This window comes from Fragaria vesca, linkage group LG6, assembly GCF_000184155.1.
Source record: "Fragaria vesca subsp. vesca linkage group LG6, FraVesHawaii_1.0, whole genome shotgun sequence".
Lineage (NCBI taxonomy): Eukaryota > Viridiplantae > Streptophyta > Magnoliopsida > Rosales > Rosaceae > Fragaria > Fragaria vesca.
Genome location: NC_020496.1, coordinates 29,591,671 through 29,604,744, shown reverse-complemented (window position 1 = coordinate 29,604,744; position 13,074 = coordinate 29,591,671). Strand labels below are relative to the sequence as shown.

General features: G+C 38.4%; 3 protein-coding genes and 1 pseudogene across 3 annotated transcripts; 1 reads left to right on the top strand and 3 right to left on the bottom strand.

Annotated features, from left to right (window-relative positions):
* Positions 1–363: 363 nt before the first annotated feature.
* Positions 364–2,702, bottom strand: LOC101293810 (probable disease resistance protein At5g66900-like). The gene is made up of 3 exons (XM_004305934.1): positions 2,183–2,702; positions 879–1,279; positions 364–729 (listed from the first exon to the last, which is right to left on the bottom strand). Exons 1-3 carry the CDS (start codon positions 2,700–2,702, stop codon positions 364–366), a joined length of 1,287 nt encoding a protein of 428 aa, XP_004305982.1.
* Positions 2,703–4,945: 2,243 nt separating this feature from the next.
* On the top strand, positions 4,946–7,491 carry LOC101303141. Its single transcript, XM_004304043.1, has 6 exons — positions 4,946–5,126; positions 5,412–5,537; positions 5,683–5,787; positions 6,198–6,266; positions 6,631–6,744; positions 6,933–7,491. Exons 1-6 carry the CDS (start codon positions 5,004–5,006, stop codon positions 7,269–7,271), a joined length of 876 nt encoding a protein of 291 aa, XP_004304091.1. The 5' UTR covers positions 4,946–5,003; the 3' UTR covers positions 7,272–7,491.
* A 452-nt stretch (positions 7,492–7,943) lies between these two features.
* Positions 7,944–9,312, bottom strand: LOC101293512 (palmitoyl-monogalactosyldiacylglycerol delta-7 desaturase, chloroplastic-like). Its single transcript, XM_004305933.1, has 5 exons — positions 9,076–9,312; positions 8,776–8,916; positions 8,506–8,652; positions 8,253–8,359; positions 7,944–8,166 (listed from the first exon to the last, which is right to left on the bottom strand). Exons 1-5 carry the CDS (start codon positions 9,310–9,312, stop codon positions 7,944–7,946), a joined length of 855 nt encoding a protein of 284 aa, XP_004305981.1.
* A 2,664-nt stretch (positions 9,313–11,976) lies between these two features.
* LOC101293222 overlaps positions 11,977–13,074 on the bottom strand; it is a 1,648-nt pseudogene continuing 550 nt past the window's right edge.

Genomic DNA, 13,074 nt, shown 5'->3' with positions numbered 1-13,074 from the left:
AATAAATTAAGATGGAAATTGGGACAACCAGTTGATATAGATACCAGGCGAGCTTTGATAACTTGGTACTTTTGTTCCCTCCACCACTTGGGAAGATTGCTTCCACATATGTCTATGATCAATCTTTCTCTGTGCTCTACCGGATCTAGTTTTGAGTGATAAATAGCTAGCTCCCTAAGCAAATCATGTTGGGTGACATAGTGTTCACCATAATATCCTTCTCCATCCAACTTCGTTCGCCTGTTCAATTTTGATCAAAAGAAGTTGGTAAATTCCTCATACAAAATTACAGCTAGTTATAACCATAATTATGTATGTTTCTGTTGTAGACTTAGAGCTATCATACAACAGAAACATACATAATTACCTCTTGTCAATAAGATTAGCCAGACTCCGATTGCTGAGTTCATAGAGGCTTGAAATGCAGGAAGTGTCTTCATCTATATCATATAACTCGGACCATATATCAATGAGGGCATTAACCGGGACATTTTTGTCTTCAGGAAATGAACCAAGGTCCAAGAAACACTCTTTGATGATAGCCTTTTCCTTATCCAAAGCATCCAAGCTGCTTTGGAGGGAAAGAAGTAAATCAGTCTCAAAATCCAAAATAGAAGAACCTTTAGACCATTGATTTAGTCTGTTTTGCCACATCTCTATAGGTTGTGCACAAAGCGATCTCCCTACCACTTTAATGGCTAGTGGAAATCCCTTACAATGATTTACTATCTGCAATAAAATTGGATACTCCAAGTGGATCATAGACAATCATAATCTGAGTGTTGAAGTTTCTCAAACAAGCTCAATATGTACTTCAACAATCAATGCTCTAATTACTTTTACAAATATGATATAATGCAACTGTGTGATCACCTCACCTTTCTTGAAAGATGTGGTGGAATATGAGAGCTCTTATCTCCCAAGGACGCTGAATGATGAAAAAGTTTCATTGCATCATCATAACCCAGCATTTCTAAATGATATGGCGGACTGAATGCTCGAAATTCAGATCTTGATGTCACAAGAATCCTAATATTTGCCATTCTGCATTCAAATTTATCAAAAAGAGATTCTGATCCGGACCAAACACCATGCAGGACAAACAGTAAAGGTTTCTTTCCTACTTCCTTTAAAAATGCTTGAAGCCACTGAACTGCAATCACTTCGTTTTGGAAAGTAGGAACTTGTGAACCGTTGTGTCGATATAGTTGTTCTACAATAAAGCTAAAACTGTACTTCTTCGAAACAGTGACAAAGAAGATATTTTTGCCTAATTTATCTATGAAATACAAGAAAGTCATTGTTCAAAATATGGTCTAAATCTAAAACAATACAACAACAAAAATGTTGGGTTATGCGGAAGAATAAACTGTAGAATGGAATCAGAACTCACAACCACAAATGTAAAATGTAGCGGAAAGAAAATGATAAAGAACACCGGGTATTAACATGGTTCAGCAAAGTGCCTACGTCCACGGGGCAACAACAACAAAGAACCTCCACTATTCGAATAAAGGTTACACGGAGAGAAACACTACTTCAAGACTCACTCTTGAAGGGATACACTCTCACACACACTTTGTTTTGTTACACACACAAACTCTCAACTTGGAGTTTTCTCTCTATCTCACACTCTTGTATAGCACAAGGTGAACTCACCGGTTCTTCTATATCTTTTGCACCATTAGAAATGCCTCTATATATAGGCAAATATATGCATGCATTCTTCATGCACTTCCCATGCAAATCCTTCACGTCCATGCACAAGGAAGAGAATTCAAACTTCTTCCTTAATTCAAGCTTCAATGTTTGTATGCACCATCAATGCATCTCCATCCTTTTGTCAAACTTTTCAGCCACCAACAAGCCTATACATATAGGCTCTCTCTCTTGCATTTCAACATATACACACTACCAACTTTGCTATTCATATACCATCTTGCCTCTTGGTTAATTGAACGGGTCTTGAGGCTTCACCGAAAAGGTTTTTCACATGTAGTAAACTACATGACATCCTCCTCCAAATAAAGAGGGAAATTTGACCCATCAAAAAACACAAACACACTATTAGTTGGATCATAGCACATGCAAAGTAAAGCTAGAGTACCAAGACAACGTGAACAAATTTCTAATAAAACTACTTCAACCATGATTGATCTAGACACACACACACACACAATACCTCTGACTTCCTGATCTTTGCAAAAGTTGGTTGCCAAGGTAGTTTTCCCACATCCTCCGGGAGCAGTGAGCACAAGCATTGAGAATCCATCATTCCCAAGAAGCTTTGTCTTCAAATCCTTCAAAGGAGCTTCCAGTCCAACTATAACCTCTGGAAGTTCAGGTACTGCGCACCAAGCTCTACTCTCAGCAGGCTGGTCTTGTACCACAAAATTCACTTTCATGAGTTGGTTCACCTCCCCCAGAGTACTAGACATTTGGTTGATCCCCTCCTTCACACTCCCTACAGAAACCTCTATGTTCTCTACTACCACCGCGGTTTTCTTCCCCAGTTGCAGTTGTCTTTCAAGTTCTTCTTCCCAGGCAAGAAGTTTTGTGGCATATTTGTACTTTCTGTAGAGATCCCACAGACGAACATTTGAGCACTTCAGAACAAGCCTTTCGCCAACCTTGAGTACTTTTTCTAAACCTCTAAGCTCATCGTTGTTTGTGTAAGACAGTTGCTCGTTAGACAGTGCCATGTCGATGAAAAGTGGCTTTAGAGTGTCTAGCCTGGATCTGATGACTTTGAAGAGACTTCTAAACATGCGATTCTTGGCAATCAGATCATCAATGCCAGCGTAGAGTGTACTGAATGCTTTTCCTTAGAACTGCACCTCCGAAAAACTCCACTGGATTAAGGTCCATTCTTTACCACAAACTTAGTTTTACAACAAAATATGCATCAAGATCGGAAAAGAGATATTTTAGGATGAATGACTAATGCTGTCCGAATGCAAATGCATAGCAGCTGATAGCTCAACTGCCTCAACCCACAATGCAGAGGAGACATAGGAACCATAGCTTTATGAAAATGATGCTTTATATCATCGATTATAAAAGACTATGAAGTTGGAAAATTGAAATAATGGAATTCTTGACTCCCTCAAAAGTCGAAACCGGCGTCTGGTTAGTTAAATAATGAAGGATTGTTGCAAACTTCACTTTCGGTGGGAGTAGAGGCAAAGTCAAGGTCAGGTAGTTATTTAGTCTCTGCGATTAAGATACAAAAGTAATAGGTTGGAATAGTACGTATATCATCTCTCTAATTGTGTTAAAATCTGTTCTTTTGTATGCAACATTGCAACAAAGCGTCTCCATCAGTTTCCTACACAGATCGGGAATGCACATTGCGAGGTTGGCTCAAACAGATCAGCTCCCATACTGATGGTGGAGGGTTTTGGGAGCCCTGAGGGTCTCGGATGAATTTTAAGTATAACTTTAGCCTATGTTTGACGAATTCCAACCTTTTTGATAACCAAATCCAACATTTTCTTAATAGTTCTTCATCCTGATAGTAATTTGTTGCGAGACTTGTGTCCACTGAATTACTTTGTATTACTTTGTTGTGCGACTTGTATGCACTGAATTTTATTATACAACGAAGAATATCCTTGTAGCCTTGACATCAATCACATCATCCATGAAAACATGTTAGTGTATAATCAATCCCCTATTTGGTGGTTCAAATCCAAAAATATTGTCCTACTTAGTAATAAGAAGCCAAACCTTTAATCCAAATTCGTTAGAAGCTCCTCATCGCATTATAACAGCACACAGTAATCAAGATATGTTGCGTACTGGGGATCCTTCTGATGCGACTTCTTAACTTAATCCCAATCCCAGCTCCCTCCATCCATCCAATATTAGTTCATTAAGTTGTTTGGTAATCAAGCTGTGATTGAGAATGTTGCATCATTTACTGAACCTTCAGCCACCATTCACAAAGAACAAACAGAGGTTCACCCAATAATGTTGCAATTACATATAATTTCCCTGACGTCTACGAGAGACCAATTCACATACAAGGCAACAGGACCCTGCTTTTATACGTCAGGATTAATCTAGTAACATAGCAGATACATTCAACTATCAATCTAGCAAACAAGGAATAGTTCAACATGTCCCAAAGAACATAGAATGGCGGTTTCATTTTCACGAGCTTTGAAAACAAATTAGAAAATATATAGATTCTGAAGCCTCAGAAAGCCAGTAATTTATCATCAAAGACATCAGTCGGTAATTCCAACTAAAAATACAATCATCACAGGCTTCAATCAAAACACCCAGATACTAAAACCAAACAAAACACAAGAAAACCATATCAAGATGTAATCGCAGTAAATCGGCTCCGTGGACCAGATTGTTAAAAGGATCCACAGGTTCCTATCAGAAAGCGAAAGATTTCAATCTCGGTTCAATGTAGCATCGTCGGTCAAGGCATTTAGCTACCGTCGACGTGGCATCGAACCCAAAAAATAACACAAAGAAGATGATGACCCTCAGAATCCCGTTCCAAATCACACACCACGGCGGCACACCGGAGCCGCCCCGTTCCCGACCGACGAGTAACAAATACTCGCCGGTGGATGGGAACGATAGGCGGCTCGTTATGTGTAGCCGCCGCTGTTTAAAGTGTCATACGGCACTTCCTATCAATTGGGTATGCTTCCTCACTGGATCAAATACGCCATAAAACAACTAAACCCTAAACCCTAAACAAGCTCAAACCTCACATAAACATCAAAACCCTAAAACACACAGATCCCAGAAACCCCAAATTCAGAAGAGATCGAAGGGTGAGTGAGACTAGTGTGCGGAGGGGGGTTTATATAGGGGAGCATAGGACCTCCTATACCCTAATGGGCCTTATTTTGGCGGGTCATTTAAATAATAATTGGGCTTTATTAAAATGGGTTGACCCGGCCGGCAAAGAGTCCTCCTTTCCTATTTCAAAGCTTTGGATTTTGAAAATTTCTGAAGCAATTGGGGAAGTGGGTGGAATGTCGATGGGGAGTGATAATACATGGGTGGGGAAGAAGCCTCTGAGACGCATCGGAGGCATGTCCGATGCTCTCTCCATTGCTTCCGATCTTGGCTTCTCAGTCGCCGCTGCTCCTACTCCGGTAAAGATTTAAACTTTTACTTTCTACCATGTTCATTTTTACTTCTTTGCTCGCTTTGGATCAGAATTAGCTTGACCCATTTCGGTTATCAACTCAATTTTGATTTGTTGCATCTTACATTTCATTTCTGGGGTTGATTTTGAACACCCCAGTTGAAAAAGATCGATGCTTTGACCAAGAGAGAAGGGTGGTGGTGATTATTTGTGTTTGATTCGTTTGGTTAATTGTAATGTGGATGATTAGTGGTTGGAAATTCAATCTGGGTTGGTCTTTGTTTTGATGCAGGAGGAGCTTCAGAATTGGTCGAGTAGTACTGGTGAGAAAGGTGATGACTTGATAAGGGTTCTGAGGGAGCTTACCAGTGTGCAAAGGAAAATAGCAGATCTGCAAGTTGAACTTCAAGGCAGAAAAGTGAGCTCTTTGGGTCTCTCTTCTGTCATGTTTTCGATTTGATATGTGTATGAGTGTTTATTCATGTAGCAGTAGGGGTTTCTGATCTTTGTTTTTGTTTTGTTTTTTGATGTGTTGATCTGACATTGTGTTTTGTTATCTTTAGGATGATAAAAATGTATCACATTTGACGCATGTGAGCGAAATGGAAAAGAAGTGTGAAACTCTATCAAGGATTACTACAATATTAAAAGATGTCATTCAGAACAAGGTAAAGTTCTTGCATTTTGTGGTTGTGCATTGTCAGTTTTTTTAATGTATGTGTTGAAGACTACTCCTGTAGTCCTGTATGTTGGATTTCCATTTGCCCCTGAAAATGGTGTTGCTTGATGTTCTATTTATCTGAATTTGATACGACATCTGTTACATGTGTTGAAACTGAATTCAATACATAGTGAAATCTATGTTCATTACGAATACACAAACCTCAACTTTCTGTGTAAATTATGACTAGGATTGCAATAACAGTATCAGTCCTTACTGGGATTTACAGAAGCTAAAACAGACTAAAACGTACATGAAGAACTTGAGCGATCCGTTGTGATCTTCTTCTGACTTGGAGTGCCATATTAATCTGTTTGTATCTCAGTTATACCATATTTTGTTTCTATGTTCTGGCAGGATCGTATCATTGCTCGTCTCCAACAACCATATTCACTCGATTGCATTCCGGTGGAAGCAGAGTATCAGGTTATTTGCTCATATCTCATATGTTGGAGTGATATCTTTATTCAAACTGCGAATTTGTAGTGTAATTGTATTGTACATCCATCAGTACAATTATACAGGAGCAATCTTTTTATTTGGTTCAATCTGAGCAACCTTTGTCACTAAATCTATCCCTATGTAGTATATTCATCAACTGTTCTCATAAATCAATTATATACCTCTAGCCATGAAAAATAAAATTAGCTTTTGAAAATATTAATCGTAGAAGACAGTTGAATGATAACTTCCTGACAATGAAGAAGAAAATTTTGGTGGAAAATTCATTATGTTAAAATAAGACTTTTCTTAATGCTTCTCTTCTGTCATATTTGCTTGGTTTATGCAGAAACAATTCTCTGAATTACTGATGAAGGCTGCTAGTGATTATGGAGCATTAACAGCATCAGTTGCCGATTTCCAGTGGAGCCAAACATTTAAGGAGCCTCCTTCAGTATGGGGGGTATGTTTTTAGAACTATTTTTGTCTCTATTCATGCAGATTGCATAAAGCGTAACTTTGTTTTTTTTGTTTATTCATTATTTGACTTTCAAGCATATTTGTTGTTTCAGTTTAGACTACATGTGAGTGTGTCCTTTACATTTTCTTTAAGTATTTCATCAGAGATCTTTATTTTTTTTTCAACTGCAGGAAATGCTACGTCCAATTCCTGTTGCCTTAGCATCATGCACCCGGTTTTTCGAAGCAATGTCTGCTATGAGAGAGTCGTTTGCAACACTTCAACAACTCAGAGTAGGTCATTCTGATACCCCTTCACCTATCACACCAGCCAAGGATTCCAGAAGAGTACCGGGGGTTCCTGATTGTGTAACTCCACCTCCCTGGAAAACCGAACCAAGCTTTGATGACTTGGCTATCAAAAGCTCAAGAAGGCCGGATATCAAGCATCAAGAAGCAGAGAATGAAGGTGAGCTGGACAGCTCTAGCCATAGGAGATTGTCATGGCCTCCTTCAGTCAAAAATGCCTAAAAACTGAGCTTTGTCGTGAGCCAATGTATGTTTTGATGTGAAATAGGTTGTGCATTGTAATTTAACGCAGCAGCCTCTGCTTAAACTTCCTATATATATATATTGATGATACACCTTGAAATTCTGAACTTGAAAAACATTAGTTTGTGCAGTAATACATTACATTTGATTCTATTTGAATTTTGCCAATGTAAATAAGTTTATTTAATATCTAGTTTCTCAAGTAAAAGTGTTAAGATGTGGTTATGTATGAAGATGAACCGAAATTTGGCATTTCCACTTTTAACATTACAGCTTGCTTCCTATTAGCACTATTCCTGCAGTGATTTCTGGGTTCTTTGTTCTGGGTTTATCGGTGTTTTTGATTTCTGGGTTGTCGTTGTCGCAGATAGGAACTATACAGCTAATCCAAATGTAATGTAATCAAATGTTCAAAAGCAGGCTAATATTGAACTTGTATCATATATAGCTTACTAAACTGAACCAAATAGCTTATCATCTGATTACAAAAACATGTGTCATATATTTAACATTAATGAAAATGAAATTAGCGTTATTGAACTTGAATAGACGGTTGGCTAATCTTATTCATTATACTTTTGATACATTATTGCTTCAGTCCCAACTTAATTTGAGCTTTTCCCTGGTCAAAACTACTCAATAGTGAAGAAATCAATAAATTGGTTTCTTATGAACTTCAGCAGGGAAAGCCTTTCGTTTCTTATGAGCTTCAGATGGGAGTTTCACGTCTGTGGCCAACCCAATGGCTTCGAGGAACCTAATTACATACCAAGTAGTGTCAATCTCCCACCATTCCAAGCCTTGTCGAGCTGAGTACTCAAAAGCATGATGATTGTTGTGCCAACCTTCTCCATGAGCTAGCAACCCTAACACCCTAAGCAAAATCAAACAATATGATATACGTATAACGGTCATGAATTACATTATATATAATTGAGCAGAAATATATTTTGCTAATACCAGTTGTTTTTAGACAAGTCACCAGTATTCCATACTTGCTTTCCCCACATATGGCAGATCGAGCCCACTGAACAAGTAGCGTGGAGAAAACATACGGTCCTCACACCCTGCAAATAAAATGAGAAACAGATAACTAATTAATCGATTAGTTTGGTAAAATTCTGTTCCAATGAGAACACAGCAAAACCATTGACTCTTGCTTGTGGTACAAGCTAGCTAGGTTATGTAAGTAATGAAGAGCATGCAAGCTTACAATTCCCCAAACAATGTATGGTAGCCCTCCTGCAGCATATAGCAGAAATCCAAGAGCAACAGAGTGAAACGGATATGTACGGTGAAGAAACCTATAGTACCATTGCTTCTTCAAATCACCGACATTTTTGAATTCTAGTGCGTCGGGCTGAAATTCATTACACGTTATTGAGAAGACATGCATTTTCCGATCGATTCATACATGCAAGATTTCAAGTATGATGAGAGAGAGAGAGAGAGAGAGAGAGAGAGAGGGTGAGTTCATACATACATTTGCAGCCCGAGCACGATAGTCAACGACCCAACCAATATGACTGTACCAAAATCCCTTAATGGGACTGTGAGGGTCATCCCATGTATCAGTGTACTGATGATGAACTCTATGTATGCTCACCCATTCAATTGGACTTCCCTACAAACCATACAAATAGTTCAGATAGACTTCAGAGCTAGCATGCATGCATGCAACTGATTAATGAATCTGCAAAATATCAAGGTAGCCTGATCAAAGTAGCTAGATGGGTAATAAGTAGTAACAGTATGTCCATGGATGCAGATGATGCAAATCAACCTGGAGTGCAAGGACGGCGCAATAGGCAAAAGAGTACTCGAGCCATCTGGGAAGCTTGAAGCTACGGTGAGACAGGTTTCTATGGTAAGACAGGGTCATACCCACACCTGTAACAAAGTAGAGTGCCACAGCCAGCCAAAACGCAGACCAGTTGAAATAAAACGGCCCCAAAAAAGCAAGGCTATGTATGGCCAGGAAAAACAACTTGGTTATTGAGGCCTTCGTTTTTCCTTCCATGGTGCTTCCAGTTCTTGAAGTGAGAGATGCAAACTAAACACAGAAACTTTTCTGTCTGATTTGAAGCAAAGAACGAAGGAGAATAGCTGCTATGTAATTTCGACTGCCTGCTTGTAGATAGATATATATACACACATGCATACCTATCTAGCTAGTACGTGTTTTGGATTCATGTTCAACTATATATATATACACTGATAAATATATAAATAGCACAGCTACTCTGGCTTGGATAGAGAGACGTCCGCAAAATTGAAGAAAACTAAAATGCAGACAAAGTAATCTGGCGTGGCTTGTTTTAGAAGTATCATATGGGTTCCTTTCTTGATCCGATTATACTATTTTGACAGCTTTGCTCCAAAATTAGAATATTCATGAACGGCGAATAGATTCTGTTACAACTTACAAATTACAATGCATTATTCTCAGATTCTTCTAAGTAAGCACGTACATCATCATCATCCAAAATAGAGAAATTTCATTTGCACGTCTCAAATTGTTTAACACTTATCCTACATTTTTGTAGTTTTTCAATTACCTCTATTAGGCCTATTTCCAACTTAAACGAAAAAGACAGTAAAAAACCTATAGATGACCAAACTATTCAATGTTTTTCTTCTAGATTTGCTCCCCAACCAATCCAAATACATCACAGTCAAAGATTTTGTTATATGCCACACATAACACTATTATGCACATCAATGTAAGAAGGAAAACTAAATTAAGAACCATCCTGCATGATTTGAAAGACTGTTGATGATCTTATTAGTTTTTTCTATTGAATAGGATGATGACTCATGATTATATCGATTAATCTAGCAATTAATATACGACGAGTCATCTAAGTAGCATCATATGCACGCACACGGTTTTTCGAAGCAATTTCTGCTATGTGGGACTCGTTCTTGATTTATGGATTCTTTCTTCTTGGATTATAGGTGCTTTTGATTTCTGTGTTCTACGTTGCTGTTACAGATAGCGACTACTCAGCTGATTAATCTAACGAGTAACGAGCAAGTGTCATGTAATCAAATGTTCAAAAACAAGCTAGTATAGCAAACCCCAAATACACCAACATATATGTTTATACCGAGAAAGTTAGGACGTACAGAGTTTAGTTGGATACTTGGATATGAAGAGTTAAAGAACATAATCTAGTTGGAAAAGATATAAGATTATCATGCCAGAAACCAACTGTTCTGATCAATTATATACCTCTAGTCTTGAAAAATATGAAAGATATTTATTTAGCTAGCTTTTGGAAATATTAATCTTAGAAGACAGTTGAAGATATATAACTTCTCGACATTGAAGAAGAAAATTTTGTTGGAAATTTCCTTGTGTTAAAATAATACTTTTCTTGATGCTATCTTCTCTTGCGTTATATTTGCTTGGTTTATGCAGAAACAATTCTCTGAATTACTGATGAAGGCTGCTAGTGATTGTGGAGCATTAACAGCATCAGTTGCCGCTTTCCAGTGAGCCAAACATTTAAGGAGCCTCCTTCAGCATCAGTATGGGGGGTATGTTTGTAGAACAATTTCATTTATTTATCTCTATTCATGCAGATTGCGCAAAGCATAACTTAATTTTTTTCATTATTAAGCTTAATTTCAAGCATATTTGTTATTTGAGTTTAGACTACATGCATATGAGTGTGTCCTTTACATTTTCTTTAAGTATTTCATCAGAGATCTTTATTTTTCTTCAACTGCAGGAAATGCTACGTCATGCACCCGGTTTTTCGAAGCGAGTGAGTCGTTCGCAACACTTTGAGCTTTTCCCTGATCAAAACTAGTCGATAGTTGTTGGTGCGGAAAAATTCAGATAGAAGATTTCCTCACTAACCAATCTTAACTGGAGCGGGAATGAAAGCTTTTTTCCTTTTGATTATGGATATGTAAATGGGCGAAGAATTCACCAGCGAAAATATCTTTCCCAATCTAAAATCTCCAAAAATGTATTGTATAGTGCTCTCTGACTGATTTTGATACCCCCCTCTCTAGATCCTCTTCTAGTTATATTTATAGCCATCACTCCTTGTCCTTTAATGTTGAGCACGAGAGGATCCACGATTTCGTATTATGGATATCATGGAAGAGCTCCACTCCCCTTTCTTCTCGTCGTCCCGTTTTATTTCACTTCATCCTCAACTTGTTCTTGCCGCATCTCCCTCTCATGCGACTTGATTTGACCGACACCCTATCCGGCCACGACCTGACTTGACCACTACACGATCCACCTCTTCATGATTTTCCTTCAACGTGTCCAACTTCCACTAAATCACGTTCATCCAGCGCCGCTCCATAATTTCCTTCGCTGCCACGTTCTCCTTTACCTTGACTGGATCAACATGCTCCTCGAGCCTATTCATCTACAACTAGATTTGTCCGTTACCCATTTCATTCTGCTCACGACCCATTTATTTACAACCTAATTTGTTCGCCATGCGATTCGATCACGGCCCAATCCTTTCGTGGATGGGTTGGGACATAGGACTTCTTGGAGCCATACCGGATTTGGCCGCGACCAGATTGCTCACTAGGCGATTTTATTCCAAGTTTGACTTTTCATGCATGAAGGGATGTCCATTTGTATTTAAATCTTACGGTGAAAATATTTGCACCCACAATAGTGAAGAAAGCAATTGGTTTCTTATGAGCTTCAGCAGGGAAAGCTAGCCTTCCGTTTCTTATGAGCTTCAGTTGGGAGTTTCACGTCTGTGGCCAACCCAAGGACTTCGAGGAAGCTAATTATATACCAAGTAGTGTCAATCTCCCACCATTCCAAGCCTTGTCGAGCTGAGTACTCAAAAGCATGATGATTATTGTGCCAACCTTCTCCATGAGCTAGCAACCCTAACAACCTAATCAAAACCTAACTACATTTTATACGTAATCCAGCCATGAGGTTCATTACTTAGCCCAATAATTGAGAAGAAGTATTTGATTAATACCAGTTGTTTTTAGACAAATCACCGGTGTTCCATACTTGCTTTCCCCATATATGGCAGATCGAGTTTATTGAAAAAGTAACGTGGAGAAAAAACACAGTCCTCACACCCTGCAAGAAATATAAAAAAGACAACTAATATTTAATCAATTTGGTAAAATGTGGTATATATTTGAGAAGTTAATATGTACATATATGGCCAAATAATTGACTCTCGCTTGTCGAACAAGAATACAAGCTAGATAAGTAGTCAGCGATAGCAAGCAGCTTAATTACCATTCCCCAAACCAAGAATGGTAGCCCTCCTGTAGCATATAGCAGAATTCCAAGAGCAATCGAGTGACATGGATATGTATAGTGAAGAAACCTGTAGTACCATTGCTTCTTTAAGTCTCCGACATTCTTGAATTCTAGTGCGGCGGACTACATAAATTCAATACACGTTATTACAGGAAAGACATTCATTAATTTTTCGATCGATATACATATATACATGCATGATTTCCAATACGAGTACACAAGTACGCAGCTAATCGATCATTTCACTAATTATGATCGACGTGATGAAAAAGAAAAAAGAATCATTGCTGTATTCAGGTAATAAGCATGCATGGTCTTCGTCGGAATAAATCATAATTGAAGTCATACTCAGGTTTTGAGACTCAAGAGGTAATTACTGCATTTTGTATACATGTTACACATACGTATACTGATACAGGTACACTAGACACACGAGAGAGAGAGAGAGAGAGAGAGAGAGAGAGAGAGAGAGAGAGAGAGAGAGAGAGAGAGAGAGAGAGAGAGAGAGAG

Bases quoted from the DNA above. Each gene is read 5' to 3' on its own strand.
- LOC101293810 (XM_004305934.1), bottom strand. From the start codon at position 2,702: ATGGCACTGTCTAACGAGCAACTGTCTTACACAAACAACGATGAGCTT. The intron at 1,280-2,182 runs GTATTGTGTGTG...TGTATTTCATAG, and splicing joins CAAAGATCAGGAAGTCAGAG to ATAAATTAGGCAAAAATATC. The intron at 730-878 runs GTGAGGTGATCA...ATTTTATTGCAG, and splicing joins CACCACATCTTTCAAGAAAG to ATAGTAAATCATTGTAAGGG.
- LOC101303141 (XM_004304043.1), top strand. From the start codon at position 5,004: ATGTCGATGGGGAGTGATAATACATGGGTGGGGAAGAAGCCTCTGAGA. The intron at 5,127-5,411 runs GTAAAGATTTAA...GTTTTGATGCAG, and splicing joins TCGCCGCTGCTCCTACTCCG to GAGGAGCTTCAGAATTGGTC. The intron at 6,267-6,630 runs GTTATTTGCTCA...TGGTTTATGCAG, and splicing joins CGGTGGAAGCAGAGTATCAG to AAACAATTCTCTGAATTACT.
- LOC101293512 (XM_004305933.1), bottom strand. From the start codon at position 9,312: ATGGAAGGAAAAACGAAGGCCTCAATAACCAAGTTGTTTTTCCTGGCC. The intron at 8,917-9,075 runs GTTGATTTGCAT...TATGGTTTGTAG, and splicing joins GCGCCGTCCTTGCACTCCAG to GGAAGTCCAATTGAATGGGT. The intron at 8,167-8,252 runs GTATTAGCAAAA...GATTTTGCTTAG, and splicing joins GACTTGTCTAAAAACAACTG to GGTGTTAGGGTTGCTAGCTC.